The sequence below is a fragment of the Ochlerotatus camptorhynchus genome, unplaced genomic scaffold (genome assembly GCF_037179485.1).
Source record: "Ochlerotatus camptorhynchus isolate MF236.1 unplaced genomic scaffold, CSIRO-AGI_Acam_v1.1 ptg000936l, whole genome shotgun sequence".
Taxonomy (NCBI): domain Eukaryota; kingdom Metazoa; phylum Arthropoda; class Insecta; order Diptera; family Culicidae; genus Ochlerotatus; species Ochlerotatus camptorhynchus.
Window position 1 is genome coordinate 57,313 of NW_027041380.1, and position 15,830 is coordinate 73,142.

At 38.5% G+C, this 15,830-nt stretch overlaps 1 protein-coding gene across 1 annotated transcript; it reads left to right on the top strand.

Annotated features, from left to right (window-relative positions):
* Positions 1-275: 275 nt before the first annotated feature.
* On the top strand, positions 276-11,895 carry LOC135715501 (dynein light chain Tctex-type). Its single transcript, XM_065238768.1, has 3 exons — positions 276-473; positions 7,658-7,823; positions 11,026-11,895. Exons 1-3 carry the CDS (start codon positions 453-455, stop codon positions 11,172-11,174), a joined length of 336 nt encoding a protein of 111 aa, XP_065094840.1. The 5' UTR covers positions 276-452; the 3' UTR covers positions 11,175-11,895.
* The last annotated feature ends 3,935 nt before the right edge of the window (positions 11,896-15,830 follow it).

The following is a 15,830-nucleotide window of genomic DNA, read 5'->3' on the forward strand; positions in this document are numbered from 1 at the left end:
CACGGGAAAGTAAAGTAAACTCTTTTTATTCATACGATCATACGGCCCAATATATGAAAATTTCTGTGTAAACAATTTTAACACCTCTCTAGCATTTCTACAAACCTTGGTTTTATCCGATGTTGTAGTGTAGACAATGCTGAACTTAAAATTGTTCCCAGTTTTATAATTTTAGACTACGCCCCTGTTTGCATTATAGTCGCTATAGCGACTATAGTTTGCATTGCATCTTCGAAAGGTCAGTTTTCTTTCGCGCAGATTATTTTTGGCGTTTGAAGATTGTTCGTTCAGTGCAGTGGTGATAGTTTTTCCAACAGAAAATTCTATAGCTTTCTAGTTGTGTGCATTTTTTGGTGTTGTCCCCTCGCCAAACGGATTACTTTTTGTGACCATTTCGGTAGTTCAACAAGTTTTGTGAAGGATTTCAACAGGAATAGAATAACCCAAACACCATGGACGACGGCCGAGAAGAGGTAAGCGTTCACTTAAATTTTCTCACTCCGCTTGAAGTTCGAAGGTTTGGTTTGCTTACCACCAGCTGACGTCGATTTTTTTTTGTACATTCCTTAATCGGCCTATGATAGACAAGAGAGGGACTGGGAATCTTGAAGCTTGCGTCATTTTATAATCATTATTCATTCCGGTAGGTAGAGGCGGTGAAGGAGACAATCTTCATGTAAATTTCGTCGCCTACTTGAGATCATCATCCCCTCGCTATGATCTCAAAATGTAAATAAATTGCAGAAAAATTAGCTGAAGCGTTTCGTGAACGACAAAAAATGTCTTCTTGGTACCTAGAAGGATTGCAAAATCAGACATGAGCTATATGAGAGCGAGAGAAGCGCTTGTTTTGGTTGTGGGAAGAATATTTTTCGGCGTAAGAAACTGTGTCGTCGTAGGTATCTGCCTATAAAGGCAAAGGCCCTGGCAAATAAAATTCGTAAACATCACCCTCGCTACCGAGCGAAACATTTGATCGATGGTAACGATTAATTTCAAGGGGAAAACATGTCCACTTTTCTGTTGTTGATCGATACAGAGGGGTGCAGTGAAAATCGAGTCCAACCAACTTTTAGCGGATCATTTTCCTGTACCTAATCATTAATCCATCAAGGTCAAGTTCACGACTTTTCCGTGTTTTGAATGATTCATGGCAGTTCAATTTGACAAGGATAACATTATAATCCATTTGGATTTATTCTTGTTTGACTTGTAGCACGGGTCACGTTGAAGTTATAGACTGTTCCAGAAATTATGAGTACACTTAAAGTAAACTGAAGTGATTTTAATATTTTTATTCAATAAAAGACAACAGCGTTCACATTCTTACCTCGTTTACTCCAAATATTTATTTGTCTACGAGTAGTTCCTCATCCACCCGTACCGAACCCGATGCATACCGCTTGTAGTTTTCCTGAATCTTCTGGTCAATTACAGGGTTAAATTTTTCCGCGCCCCCTCAAACGTACACTGTTCCATCTATGTGCACAATATTGTTCGCCTTCGCTCGTGACAAAGACTACATATTTTGATGTTTGACCGCCATAGGGGTAAGAGGGGCATAGTGAGCATCCCGTGTACCAGTTTGGACTTCCGGCCGGAACAAATTGGTTGGTGGTAGGATCAATATCATAATGATATTGAACCTACTACCAGTTGATTTGTTTCATGCCGCTGGAGATCCAGAGCCAACCTGCGGGATGCTCACTATGTCTTACCTGTTCACTATGCCCCTCCTCCCCATATATACATTTTTAAACCCGCGACTGAACAAATAAAAAAAAGATGCAGCCATAATTATTTGAAATACTGTGAACTCTCTACAACTCGACCATCGAGTTATCAAATAACTATCCTATACAAAACCGCTATCACAGTAGCCATGATATTCATTTTTCGAGTTAGTGGATATCGAGTTGTGGAGAGTTGATTCTGCGAGTCGTGTGACTATCTGTCACTAGCAGCACAGATAAACAAACATAACACTCGCAAGTTATTCATCGGACACGCATTTAACGGTCAATTTAAATGTTTTTTAGGTGGTAGTACCACCACCAGTGGCTCGCATATTCAATTGGGTTCTTTAAGGGTATCGAGGTAATGCATATTCGTAATCTGCATTAAAAATGGAACCCAAAACCAAAATTTCATCAATTTTGGTACACTGGAACTATTTTAAATGATAACGATTACATTTGCAAAAATCACCTTATTAGCTCCCCTCGGTGTCACTTTGTATGGGAGCGAGCTGTCAGTTTGTCAGTTTAGTGTCAAACAGTAAACTTATTATTTTGCTTTAAATTTTGATTTAAAAATCGAGATGAAAGTGTGTGGGTTCGAAAAAAATATTGCTGTGCTCAGAAAACGAAGCTCTTTCAGATGATATATAAAAACCGATATATTTTTAAAATTAAAGAACCCAATTCCCTTGCATTTGACGTTCACACACTACCGCCATCTGGTCAGCGTAGTGCCCATCACAGTATACTCGACAGATGGCGGTATTGTTTTAGCGACTTCAATGAGTTATGTCTGTTTGTCTGTGCTAGCAGTGATGGGCAAATATAAAAAAATCAAATCTCATCCATGCACAGTGGTTCCCTTAGCTCAGTCGGTAAAGGGCGCAGCTACAAAGCAAGACAATGCTGGAGGTGGCTGGATTCGATTCCCGGTCCGGTCTAGGAATTTTTCGGGTTGGAAAATTTCTCGACTTCCCTGGGCATTTAGAGTATCATTGAACTTGCCACACAATTATACTAATGCAAAAATGGTACCGGCATCGAATGCTCCCAATTAATAACTGTGGAAGGGCATCTAGATCACTAAGTTGAGAGCACGCAATAAGCTAATATGCAATGAGCAATAAGCTTGAAATGTGAATAAGAAAAAGAATAGTTTTTACATCTGGCGTGGATTTTGTGTTTCGTGCGGAATTTGGTCGATTTGTTATTCGGTCTGTTGTGATGATCTCCAGGTGTACCGATATGGGAGGCTGCGCTGGAAATAAGTAGGTTTTACGTATGGCAATTTTCTTGGATGAGGCTATTCTTGTAAATAAGTAGGTGCGCGCTGAACTTTCTTATAATCGGTCTAAATTCCTCCTCCTGGTCAATCTGAGCATTGAGATCTCCAATAACGGTTTTGAATCATGGCTTGGATAGCTGTCGTCTTATCATTTCAGCTACGCTTAAGAAGTGTTCTTATCGACATCATCGCTTCCTTGGTGAGGGCTGTTCATGTTCATTATGCTGATATTGAAGAAACGACCTTTTATCCTCAACTTACACATTCTGTTGTCGATAGGCCACCACCCAATCACGCACTTTTACATTTTGAAGTATAAAAATGCGTTTTATTTTACATAGTTCAATGTAACAGCCATATATTAGTAGGTATTATGCTTATTGTAAGAACATTGTTTCAGTCTTCCTTACCATAGGTTATTACTGGAACTGTTGACCAGTATTCCTCAATTGGCCTTAGTTCCGGAGTATTGGCCGGATTCATCTCCTTGGGAACCACTGTAACGTCATTTTTGCTGTACCACTGTTTGGTGGAAATTGAGTAGTGGCAACTTGTCAAGTCCGGCTAGAATAGACAATCCACCTCATGGTCCTCCTGAAAAGGCAGTAGTCTCTTCCGAAGGTATTCCTTCTGGTTCATGATCCAAGAAGTAACTAAAGTTTCGCTTTTCAGCCCATAACAATTGCTTGCCGGACAAGGAACTTTTTGGGGAATTTCGTTTTCTTTTTATGCGTAAGGAATCAATGACATCGACACATTTTATTTTCTATCTTTTGGGGTAAGTGGGGCAATATGACCAATGGACAATGTAGCCCCCCGTTTAAAAATCAACCTTTTGAACATATTTTACAAAACATGTGTTGCACGTTTAATGCTTGAAGCCTACTTCTACTATCCATTTCATTTAAGTCTAACAAAATATTTTTCTCTAGTGATATTCGAAAAATGTTAGACTAGCTCAAAACGTCAAAACTGTTATAAGATTTCTGAATCAGAAAATAAGGTCTATCAGTAGTTTTGTATAACTTATCGTTAATATTCCTTCAGCAGCTTTATAAATAGTCATTAATTTTTTATATGACATAATGTGTTTCTAGATTTTAATAAACATTAAAGATTTTCTTAACAAAATATTACTTAAGTCCATTCGAGGCAATATGAGCACCACTGATATTTCAACTTAAATTCTTCAATTTTGCATTATTGCTTTCATAAATGTGACTGTATCATATGAAATCGTGTTTTGAAACAGCTGCTTTGGTAAAAAATCAGTCATTCACAAGACTGTACAGTACTTCTGAAATTTAATTTTTTCTTCAGAAAATAATTGTTTCTGTTAAATTTTTTTTTTACTAAAACTATTCATTGTTGAGCCTTCATAGAGCCTAAAGAAAACATAATATTCTTACCCGTTGTTTACAAGATCGCTCATACCACCCCGATAGGGTGGCTATCCCGAGCAAAGTCTGAGATCAAATTGAAATCTAAATTTGATGTTGTGATGTCGTTGATAATGGTTACTCAGGTTGCTGTCATTTTGGTAAAAATTGAGAGCATCACTTTGAAAACTATTTCTGCTATCAGTGAGAGCAAATTGAAAACTCAATTTGATTGATATTAATTTTTCCTGGTGACAACAAAACAAGTATTCAATTTGATGTTATCCTAAGGCAATGAAAACAAACCCGCAAAAACATATGTTTGAAGAGCAAATGTACAGCAAAATTAAAACAAAATTTAGTAAACTGGAATCAAATTATGATTTCAGTTTGATGTTGATATCAAAACTTGATTTCAATTTGCTGTCATTTTGATGCTGAGCGGCGCCGGTGGTGTAGTGGTAAGCGTGATTACCTGGGTTCAATCCCAGTCGGCGCCGCCGGGATGTTCTGAGGCATAACATCTCTGATCCAAGGGAAGTAAAGCCGTTGGTCCCCGGTTCATGAGTTGATGGGTCGATAGGTAAGGTCCAGGTGTGGGAGCTGCTTCCCTGGCGTCGGTGCATTCGGAACTCTGGAGTCTTTTTTAATTGAACCGTATGTAGCATTTTTTGTCAAGTTGTGTCGGGTAGCATTAAAATGTCAATTTGTTTACGTTTTTCACATACGACCTATTCAAAAAGCACCCCATAATTGTTCGGTAGAAGAGATTTTTAACTCTGGAAGGTTTAAAAATGAGAACATTTATTCTGAACTTGTACAGACGTAGTTTTAATGATAAATAAAATTTGTCAATTTCATTGATTCCTTACGGATAGTCATTTGAATGTTTACCGACTATTTCAGGAATTCAACTCCTTCTTCTTCATATTTTTCATCGCATTTCAAGCTTATTGCTTACCGCATATTAGCTTATTGCGGGTTCTCAACTTAGTGTTTCAGATGCACTTCCACATTTATTAATTGAGAGCTTTTGATGCCTGTACCATTTTTGCATTAGTATAATTGTTTGGATGGGGAAGTCGAGAAATTTTCCAATCTGAAAAATTCCTAGACCGGACCGGGAATCGGTCCCAGCCACCTCCAGTATGGTCTTGCTTTTAGGTGCGCCTTTACCGACTGAGCTAAGCAAGGCCCTGTAATTCATAAACCCAGTAAAAAACACTGACTCCTGTAAAATAACCTAAGTATGTATATTGTATACCCAAGGAAGTCGAGCCAAAATTTCCAACCCGAAAGATTTCCTTGATTGGACCGAAAATCGAACCAACCACCTCCAGCTTGGTCATACCGTGCATTTACTGACTAGACTATCTGAAGTCCCTTGGAAAATAATTCTCCACCGTTCAGAACCATACTTGAAATGCGATAATCGATTTTCTCTTCGCATTACCATAGTTCAGTGAACCAATTTTCCGAAATTATTACAATACAGTGAAGTGAAAGGTTGTATTAGCTAGCAAAAGCAACATCAAACGCACCGAGAAATGTTAATCCAGCCGAGCTATTAACAAAAGAGGAAATCGATGAAGATAATCGATCATCGCACTTAGGCCTTTATGGTTCAGAACGCTAGAAATAGATTTAACGAAGTGTATCCATCAAGTATGTAAGTACCTACAGGATATGCATTTTTTTTGGCGCCTCGCTGCAACAAATCAGTACATACTAAGATTTCGATGAGTTAATGTAGACATCTAAAAACATGATGACATACTAAGTACTGGAAATAAAGCCTCATCACGGTCATCGTCATCACCACTGACACGAAAGGTGCATGTTTGTTAGCACATTATGAAATTGATCAAACATCAGCGTGGTGCAAAAACTGTGTTGCTGCTTGCCACATTCTGGAAGCTCGTGCCCTATCTGGAAGCAGTAATAATCAATGCAGGTAGTAGCAAATCACAAAAGTTGGGACCCCCTTGTTTATTTTGATACCGTAAGGTACTGTAACAAGTTTGTTACATCAAAAAATATTTTCAAAAATTAAATGTTTTAAGCTATAAAACTTGTTACAGAAGCTTACGGTATCAAAATAAAGAAGGGTATCTCAACTTTTTTCGTGTACAAAAATCTGGCAAAAATCGCTGATAGTAGTTACAGTATATACCTACTTCACTCGGAAGAATGGCTAGCGATGTTCACTTTATTTGAATGATGATAGCAACATCCAACAATTATAGAATTCTCCGTATTCATAAAACTTTGAATGTAATTCCCGATAGTAATTTTCAAAATAGTTTCAACATCTTTTAATAGAATTAGTTATGCAACAAAAAACGCCGTTCCTAATAGGTCGCGGCTTTCAAATTCCTCACTACCTTTCTCTCTTTGTATAGTACGAGCATACCATAGTTGAATTTCACCTCCTTCCGTGAGAAAAATTCTAACGAGTGGTAAATTATGCTAAGGTAACACATTCGTCGAGGCGCCTTTGAGGAATTTCCGTATCTTGTACATGCGTGCGGCAGAAGTGCAACAAATAGGGTAGGTGTTCTAGTAATAGTGGTGTACCTATAGCTGCGATATGGAGGTTGTGCCGGAATAGTGAGGAGGACCCGGCTAAGATTATTTTGCATCGGTAGCTGTCCTAAAATAAAGCATATTTGCATATTTCAAACTTAAAATTAGTCCAAACATTACGGAAAATCATTAACTTTCCTTAAGATTTTCACACCTATAGTTGCGGTAGTGTTCCTATAATATTGCAACCCATAAGAAACCAACGCATTCCACTATTATAGGAACCAAAGTTAGCAACTACCACAACTACTGGAACAGTGTTCCTATTAATGGAGGATGAGTTTTCTAAAATTGTATGCAATTTTATTACAGAGTAATATTTTTCTACCAAAATAGAGGTTGAAAGCTATAGATTGACGTATAACAATTGTGTGTACATCGTATATTTATTGTTTAATTAATAAATTGGCTTAGTACCTCCACTACTGGCTCACCCACCCTAGTCAGTCGGGGTTTTCCTATCGGGATATGGCGAAAAAATGTAACAACAACAGCGAAGCTGTCCTGGATCTGGATTTTCCTTTTTGTTAGTTAAAGGCTGGCAAGCAACCTTCGCGGATCCACGCGAACATAAAAAATCAAACAAACGAACGAACTGAGGATTACGATAAAGTCATCATACTGCAGGGAACGTACTCTAATACACAGTTATGTTGATTCTTTACCAGCATCAATTCGTTGTGGACGATGTGAGCAAAATCATCAAGGAAGCAATCGAAACCACCATCGGAGGCAACGCATACCAGCATGACAAGGTGAACAACTGGACCGGGTCGGTGGTGGAAACCTGTCTCAGTGTACTGACCAAACTGCAGAAACCCTACAAATATATCGGTGAGTAGAATCAAGTGCTATGTTGTTTTCTGGTAAAATTGGTAAAGTCATAAACGGTAAGCTTTGTGAAATACGCACAGTTGAAAATATGTTGTATAATTGATTGCGATTGAAGAAAAAATTCCAGAGCTCATTTGCAATTTTACATTCGTTAAAATTTTACTTATAATAAATCTTTTGATTTTGTCTCAGAGCCCAACTTGCATTGAAATTCTATTATTGCACTCTTTGTTTCTAATTATTGCACACCCCTAAAATATGGCTAGATGCATATTAGAATGCAATTTTTCAACAAGAAGAATCCTTCACGAGTTCTGATAGATGATTGAACGTAACTCTCAGGTTTATTGTACTCACGATATGAGTTATTTTATTAATTTAATTAAACCAGTCAACCACGCACGGCTACTGAAAATAACTCATTAATTTCTCATACAACTGAGTAAAAATGAAACTCTCTGAGTGGCCGTGTGGAAGGAAAATATCCAGCTTTCCACGATCTTGGTAATGGGCAATGGTGGCTTTTACGGGTTTAAAAATGCAGCGTTTGCTGTTTTTTTTTTAAATCTAGTTCGTTTATTTGGAAGGCTCAATCGCTTTACGGAGCCGATAGTTATTTCTATGTCTAGTAGGAGTTGGGCCGAATACTCGTGGATTACCCAGGGTTAGAGGGGTAGAATATTGAATGATAGGATCAGGGGAAGAGCTTGGGGTGACGTTTTGTTGTCTGAAAAGAGAGCGGTTGCTGTTGTTTTTGACACTAACCTCCAGTAAGTGTCAAAAACTACTGTAAACGCTGTATTTTAAGACCCGCGTAGACCGCCACTACCGCGCGTGGAAAGTTGGATACGTAGCAGCTGTTTTATATGAACCGTTGCATACCTTTACTACCGGTGGAAGCATAATTGTCCCATGTTACAAAACACAAAAATGAGAAAACTGCAGTTAAAGTTTTAATAGTCTTTTTGCTGTTATCGTAAAATTTCACGATTAAATTTGGTTCTACTTCTAGAAAGTTTGTCAACATTATCCAAAAAAATAAAATGGGGCACTTATTCCGCGAATTTGTTTGACGAGTTGAAAAATGTACGCATATTTGTCCCACTGTGAACGTGTCGTAACTTTTGAAAGCTTCAAATCGGTGGTTGGCAGTGCAAAGACAGTGACTTCTTCTAAGCCAAGTTGAATGTCTCACAGTACACGTTGAACTTATTCAAGCCTCGCCCGTACGTGGTGTTCATGAGAAAAGTGAATTTTCATAAAGGACGTTATGCGCTAGGATACGCAAGCAACATCAACAGTGATACCTCAAATACTGCAAACTGTTTTCCATGAAACAACTCCAGCCGATCGAAAGGATACGTTCTCTACTGAAGCTAACGTACTCTAGCATAGGTCTCATCGTAGAATTGAAGTGGATAGGAAGACCTCTCGGTTGGCAGTGGCATGCATCAGAATAATAGCAATGTAAGGTTAACCGTTTATTTTTAAAATAAATCTCACAATTTTACCCCATAGATTTTCAATGCCAAATTATCGTGTGTTACGAAAAGGTACAAATAGGGTAAGGTGTTGCTAGATAAGTTGATTAGTACATTTAATAATTTATTTGTTTGTAAACAGCAACAGCACTGAGAATGATGGCTCAAATTTTCCTAAAAAAAGTGTTAATGTGCTTACGACGTTATCGAGGTATCATCCAAATAATTTAAAGATTAATTTAAAATTGGAGCAGATATGCGTCCATTTTTACAATGGGACAAAACGGCTTCACATCATTTTTTTCTAGAATAAACAGCGTATTTTAAAATACGTATTGATATATAACGTTAAGCATCATACCCTAAAAAAGTCAAAATGTCACATGGGACAGTTATGCTTTCACCGACAGTTTAGGCGTTATCCCCATAGACAATAATCCAGGTCCGCCGTTTATGTATTGATGTATTGCCTCCGTTTGCTCAGTCGGTAAAGGCGCAGCTGGGTTCGATTCCAGGTCCGGTCTAGGAATTTTTGGGGATGGAATTTGTGGAAGTTATGTTCGATTTAGTGAAAATGCAAAAATCTAGTCAAGTCTTTGTGAACTTTTTAATTGAAAGTATAACTTATAAGTTTTTTTTTATCTTACTGAGATCGTTCTGACTACATTTTTGGATTGGATATGGGAAATGGCCATCAGCGTATACGTATACACAGTTTAAATATGCTGTAAACTAGTGTAAATTATCGCACTAATGCCACGGATACACTTGTGTGACAAACTATGAATATGAGTATTGTTCAACTTTTCTGCGAGGATCTATAGCGTCAACTAGAGCGCCAATTGTGGGGAAACATAATTAGGCTATTCCTTAAGATGCCCGCATTAGATTTGTTCTTCTTTAGAAAACAAAAATGTTCGGAATACGCCCGGTTCAAAACAGATAACTGTTTCTCACGTTGAGTTGAGTTTCTGTAAAAAATTTCAGCAAAATCGGTGATATTTTAATTGAGGCTCAAGCTAATTTTGTGATTTTTCAAGTTAATAATGAAGGGATGTGTAATCTACCTTCCATTGATTCCTTTTGACGCCATAGTCTCTTATTTCAAGAATAATGATTGACTCTCGCACGTTCCATGACATGCTTTCAGTCTGAATAGGGAAAATGGGCCTAAATGTCCCTAATTTGGGCCCACACATAAATTCAGCAATCGACTAAATTTTCAATAGCGACCAGAAATATCCATTAGTACCGTCCCAATGACGCGTTCATCTAGATAAAATTAATAAATAGCATTTTTTTAGCAATGGGTCCAATCTTAGATCCATAGGACAACATTAGAGCCATTTCCCCTATATTGAATCTGACTGACCGTGTTCGATAAGCTATCTGTGGTGATTGGCTTTTTTCACCATATGTGTAATTTTCACCACATTCCTACCCATTGGAAAAAAGTTCAACCAGCAAAGTGATGAAAACTTGGACTATAATTTCCGATATTGGCACAAACTATCAACTAGATAGGAATAGTTCCGCCGTGGTTCAAAAACTCATTAAATGTGAGATTAAAGAAAAACTTTTCCTATTCTTTTTTTTTCCTGTGCTCGTAAAACAATAATATACGACCTAGCTTACTTCATCCCCTCCCGGGGATGCCCGAATGATTATCGATATAATTGTTTCCTTATCTTCTTCTTCTTGTACGTTTACTTTCCCAACAGTCACCTGTATGATCATGCAGAAAAACGGCGCCGGACTGCACACGGCTAGCTCCTGCTTCTGGAACAACGAAACGGACGGTTCCTGTACGGTACGCTGGGAAAACAAGACGATGTACTGTATCGTGTCGGTGTTCGGGTTGTCCATCTAAGTTTTTTTTAGCACTATATATTCAATGTCGCCTCCGGAATACATTACCGAAAGGAAGCGAAATTCTATTGACTACGCAGGCAGAGAAGCATACTCGTGAGCTCCTGCGTTTATTCTGGCGCATTCGAATCTAGCTGTTGGTAATTCTTTTTTTTTATATTAACAATGCATGAAGGCAGTCATCACTATTTATATTCCAACAAAGAGGATGGATTTTGATGCTTTACTTTATATTATCGTAAATTATTTAATACGTTATCAAAAACCAGTTTTGCGTAAATAAAATTTAGAAATGGGTTCTTTCCCATTCCATTGATTTACCAAATTTAAGTTGAGTATTTTGAGGATTTTTTTTTACAATAATGATAGGTACCTAGATTGTCATATAATTTTCCCGTTATCGTCATGTTATATTATCCTTTCCTAAAAAAGAGAAGTTACAAAATAATGAAATTAAAGGTAGACACATGTTGTAAAATCAGCAGATAAAACAATTGGCCTTGGATATGATCGGTTGATTAACCATAAACTGATGTGAGCGAGAAAAAGAGCATTTGACGTGGATGATGAATCGACGAGCGTAAATATATGAATACTGGGAAGGGCAATGTCGCTGCGCTTGAACAAATTTCTGTTATCGTCAAAACAGTGCAGTGTAGCGGGAAGAGAATGTATGTGCTGATATCGGAATAAAATTTAGGCTGTAGGATTTAACGATTATATTTGGAGTGTCTTTATTGTTTTGTCCGAAAACCAATATTGATAGAAGGGCAGATAATTTTTACATGGAAACCGATGCACTCGACGATGTAGAAAATATGGTGTTCTTCTACACAGAATAAAAAGTTGTTGAATATTACATCCAAACTGCTGCAATCAATCAATCGGTTATGTAATATAACGTTGTACGATGTACATCGATTTGGCGAACAAAATTACATCCATTGATGTAATATTGTATCTGCTTTTTGCTAAATTACATCATTATTTCATACATCAGCTTGAATTACATTGATCGATATTACATTTTTTTACTGTGTAGTTATCGCAAGGGTCTGCTAACAAATTACGTAGCGATAAAAATCTAGTTTTATCATCAACACCCTCTCCCCTCGGTGTAACGCGTAACTATGTTTTTTTCAAGCAATAGAATTAGTTGCTCTCTATTTGTTGTAGCGCAGCAACTAAGGAGTAGTAATTTCGTATTTCTAGCGTTCAGAATCATATGAGCCTAACTGCAATGATCGATTTTGTCTTCGCATTACCGCAGTTCAGGGAACCAATTTTCCAAAAATATCACAATGCAATGTTGTATTAGCAAACAAAAACATCATCAAACGCACCGAGACATGTTAATCCAGCCGAGTTAATAACAAAAGAGAAAATCGATGATGAGAATCGATCATCGTAGTTAGGCCCTTATGAGTCTGAACGCTAGATTTGTATATTTTGTGGAAGCTGACATTTGTGCTTTTGAAGTTTCAAGCTAAGGCTTCCTCTTAGAGTATCACCTTAAATCAAAATATTATTAATAAACATGGAATTTATATACATAGCACACGGTATACTACCCAACCGCCCAATTTGAATTTAATATCAAGCAAAGATGGGACTGTTATGTTTTTATGGGCAGTATAACAGCTTTTATTTGCGATGAAGTTGGTAACACAGTATTATAAAACACCACATATAAAAAGACAAATCTAAGGATAATTAGGAACCACATTAAACAAGTTAAAGAAATCTAGTGCATTGAGGTCATTTTTTGCCTGGAAACAATAGGGGAATTTACGTATTCTCGTCAATCTAAGCAGCGTCTGCACTTCTACTAGCATTTTCTCAGCGTCACGCACATATATGATGTGTCTGTTTGTTTACATTCATCTGCTGCTTGCTTCTCTATCCATTCCAATCGACAGAATTTTTCAAAACGTTTTGAAAGCGTTTTTACAACGCTCCAAACTTCTCAGGTGAGTGTGACTATTGTCGGCAGCCTCTTTTTCTTCGGCAACCTTCCCATTAGAACTGCGTGTTAACCAGCTGTTCTATTATCGGCAACTCGAAATCAACCCCATTTTGTAGTGCGTATGCTTTATTTGAAGAAAAATGTAGCATTACTGGATTGCTCGATCGTTCAAATCCAGAACAACATGTGAAAAGGGCATACAAGCTTTTTGTAAACAAACCTTTGTAGGCCCTTTTCTCACCAACCGAGGGTCGCCCACGCAAACCAGCAATATCATCGGGAAGGGGAAAGTGTCCCCTACCCGGTGATGTTAAAGGTTTGCGTTGGTGTCATATGGGTGGCGAGAAAAGGGCATAAGAAGGTTTGTTTACAAAAAGCTTGTATGCCCTTTTCACATGTTGTTCTGGAAATATAATCAGATTGAAGCTGAAAGGCTAAACAATCGTTTGGACACAATCAGGGAAGTGCGTTGATGGGAAAACATAGTGAAATTAACGTTTAAATTTTGGTTGCCGAAAACAGTCAATGGGTGCCGAAGCCAACATTTACCCTATGTAATTTTTTTCTAATGCATTAGGAAGGTTAAAGCACATTCCTGAAGATATATTTATAATTTTTTTTTAAGATACTACACAAAAAACAAGGTTCTGATGTCCTGATCCGTTTGAAAATTTAGTCGTTAGTGATAAAAACCACACAGCAGATTGGTGGTTGTAGAGCGGCCGACAGTAAACCCATGTTGATCAGCACTCAAATACTGCTTGTAAATGGAACAGCAACGGTTCCATAATCACTAGCTCGAATAGCTTCGAGACGGCACTTAACGATATAATTCCTCGATAGTTAGCCAAAGCTCGTTTCCTTCCCTTTTTGTGGACGGAAAACATGTACGCAAATTTCCAACAGGATAGAAATATGCCACTGGAGAGAGACATGTGGTACAGACGATGAAGCGGAATTAATAAGCTAGCAATATGTCTCTTCAAAAATACAGATGGAACTCCATCAGGTCCAGGATTGAAGGATGACTTGAGCAGAGTCGCAGCTTTGGAAATCATCTCAGCATTAACATCAATTCCACCCAGCGTTTGATATGGTAATATGGTCGTCAGTTAGTATTTCATTAGTGAATATACTGGCAAACTTGTCGGAAAAAGGCGGCATATATCCTGAGCGGTGGCAGCCCCCCTTATTCTGCGAGTCACATGACTCTCTCTCACCGGTGAGGTGACAATTGTCACCTCGTGTGAGGTGACTCTCCATGCAAATCAAATGGAGAGTCACCTCACACTTTTTTTTTTTTTCGCCACGAGCTGTCTTCGGGCGCGGACGCATTTGCATTTTGGTCCGCAAGTAATTTGTATATATATATATATTTTTTTTTTACACTTCGACAACGACGCGTGTGGGTCTCGCTGGCCATTTGTACCTTATATTATCGCGTCGAATATTTAAAACATAAGCAGTTATGCCGTGCGGTGTAATATCATGCAGCATCAACGACGACCGCTTTCTATGGAAGTGCGAATTTTGCAACAAAAAATACCATGCTGCCTGTGTCGGAGTACAGCGACAACGGGAGCATTTCATCACGGCATTCATGGTGCCTATGTGTGCTGACTGCCAGCACATTTTACGGAAGGAAGCCGACGTGAGGAAGCTGCTTCATCAACAGGAGCAACTTGTGGAAGCAATCCACTCTCAAACGGACGCGAACCACCGCATTGCTGCTGACCTAAAAAAATTCTGCTTAGTATCAGAATTATTCGACAGCATTGAGCACCTGCTAAATGACGTAAAAGAAACGTTGGCAGTAATAAATAAAAACAATAATAACATGTGCAGCGCGGTCGGCCAGCATATGAAAACGTGTGATTCACAAGCGCACGCGACAATAACCGGCATCAACGAATCAAATTCGTTGATGTCACAAAAAATTACAAAATTACTTGACGAACGGCTATCAAGCTTATCTAATGACATGGCACTTTCAATAAAAGGGGCCGAATCATCACCTCATCATCATCATCCAGAGCCGAAACTTCTGGAAATTCTTGAGGAAGTGAAATTTGTATCTGGGGCTGTTTCTAGTCTTCAGATAAATGCTGCAGAACCTCATCAGAAGACCTTGGAGGAAGAGTTAGCTGAAAGTCCTCCAGTACACAAAAATACAATATCTCCAAAAACTGACCATTCATCTCCTGGATGGCGGTTTTTAGGCAACAAATGGCACTGGAAGCAGGACTGGTCTAAATTTGACGCAAAACAACGGACTCGCAGGTTGCAGGAAAAAGCTGCTGAAAAATCCAAACGCAGCAGAAAACGACGAAAACAACAACAAATCCACACCAGCAGTACCAAAAACATCATCCAAGGAAATGAATACAGCCGCGCCAAGGGATCGGACAAGCAACTACTGGCCACAGCGAAAGTACAATTTGCTGGTCCGCCATTGACCACCGACCACCCAATTGCAGCCCTCTCGGTCCCAAAATTCATCAACTTCAGGAAGGGTGAAACCATCAACCAATACCGGACAGAAAAGCAGGTACAACACAACAACAAGACTGAAACGCCGTCATCATTGCAATCAAATACAAATACATCAAATCAAACATCTGGATGGTCACTCGACCCTATGCGCCCACCCATCGTAAGCTTGACGCAGCAATCAGCTGATGGGGACGGGCG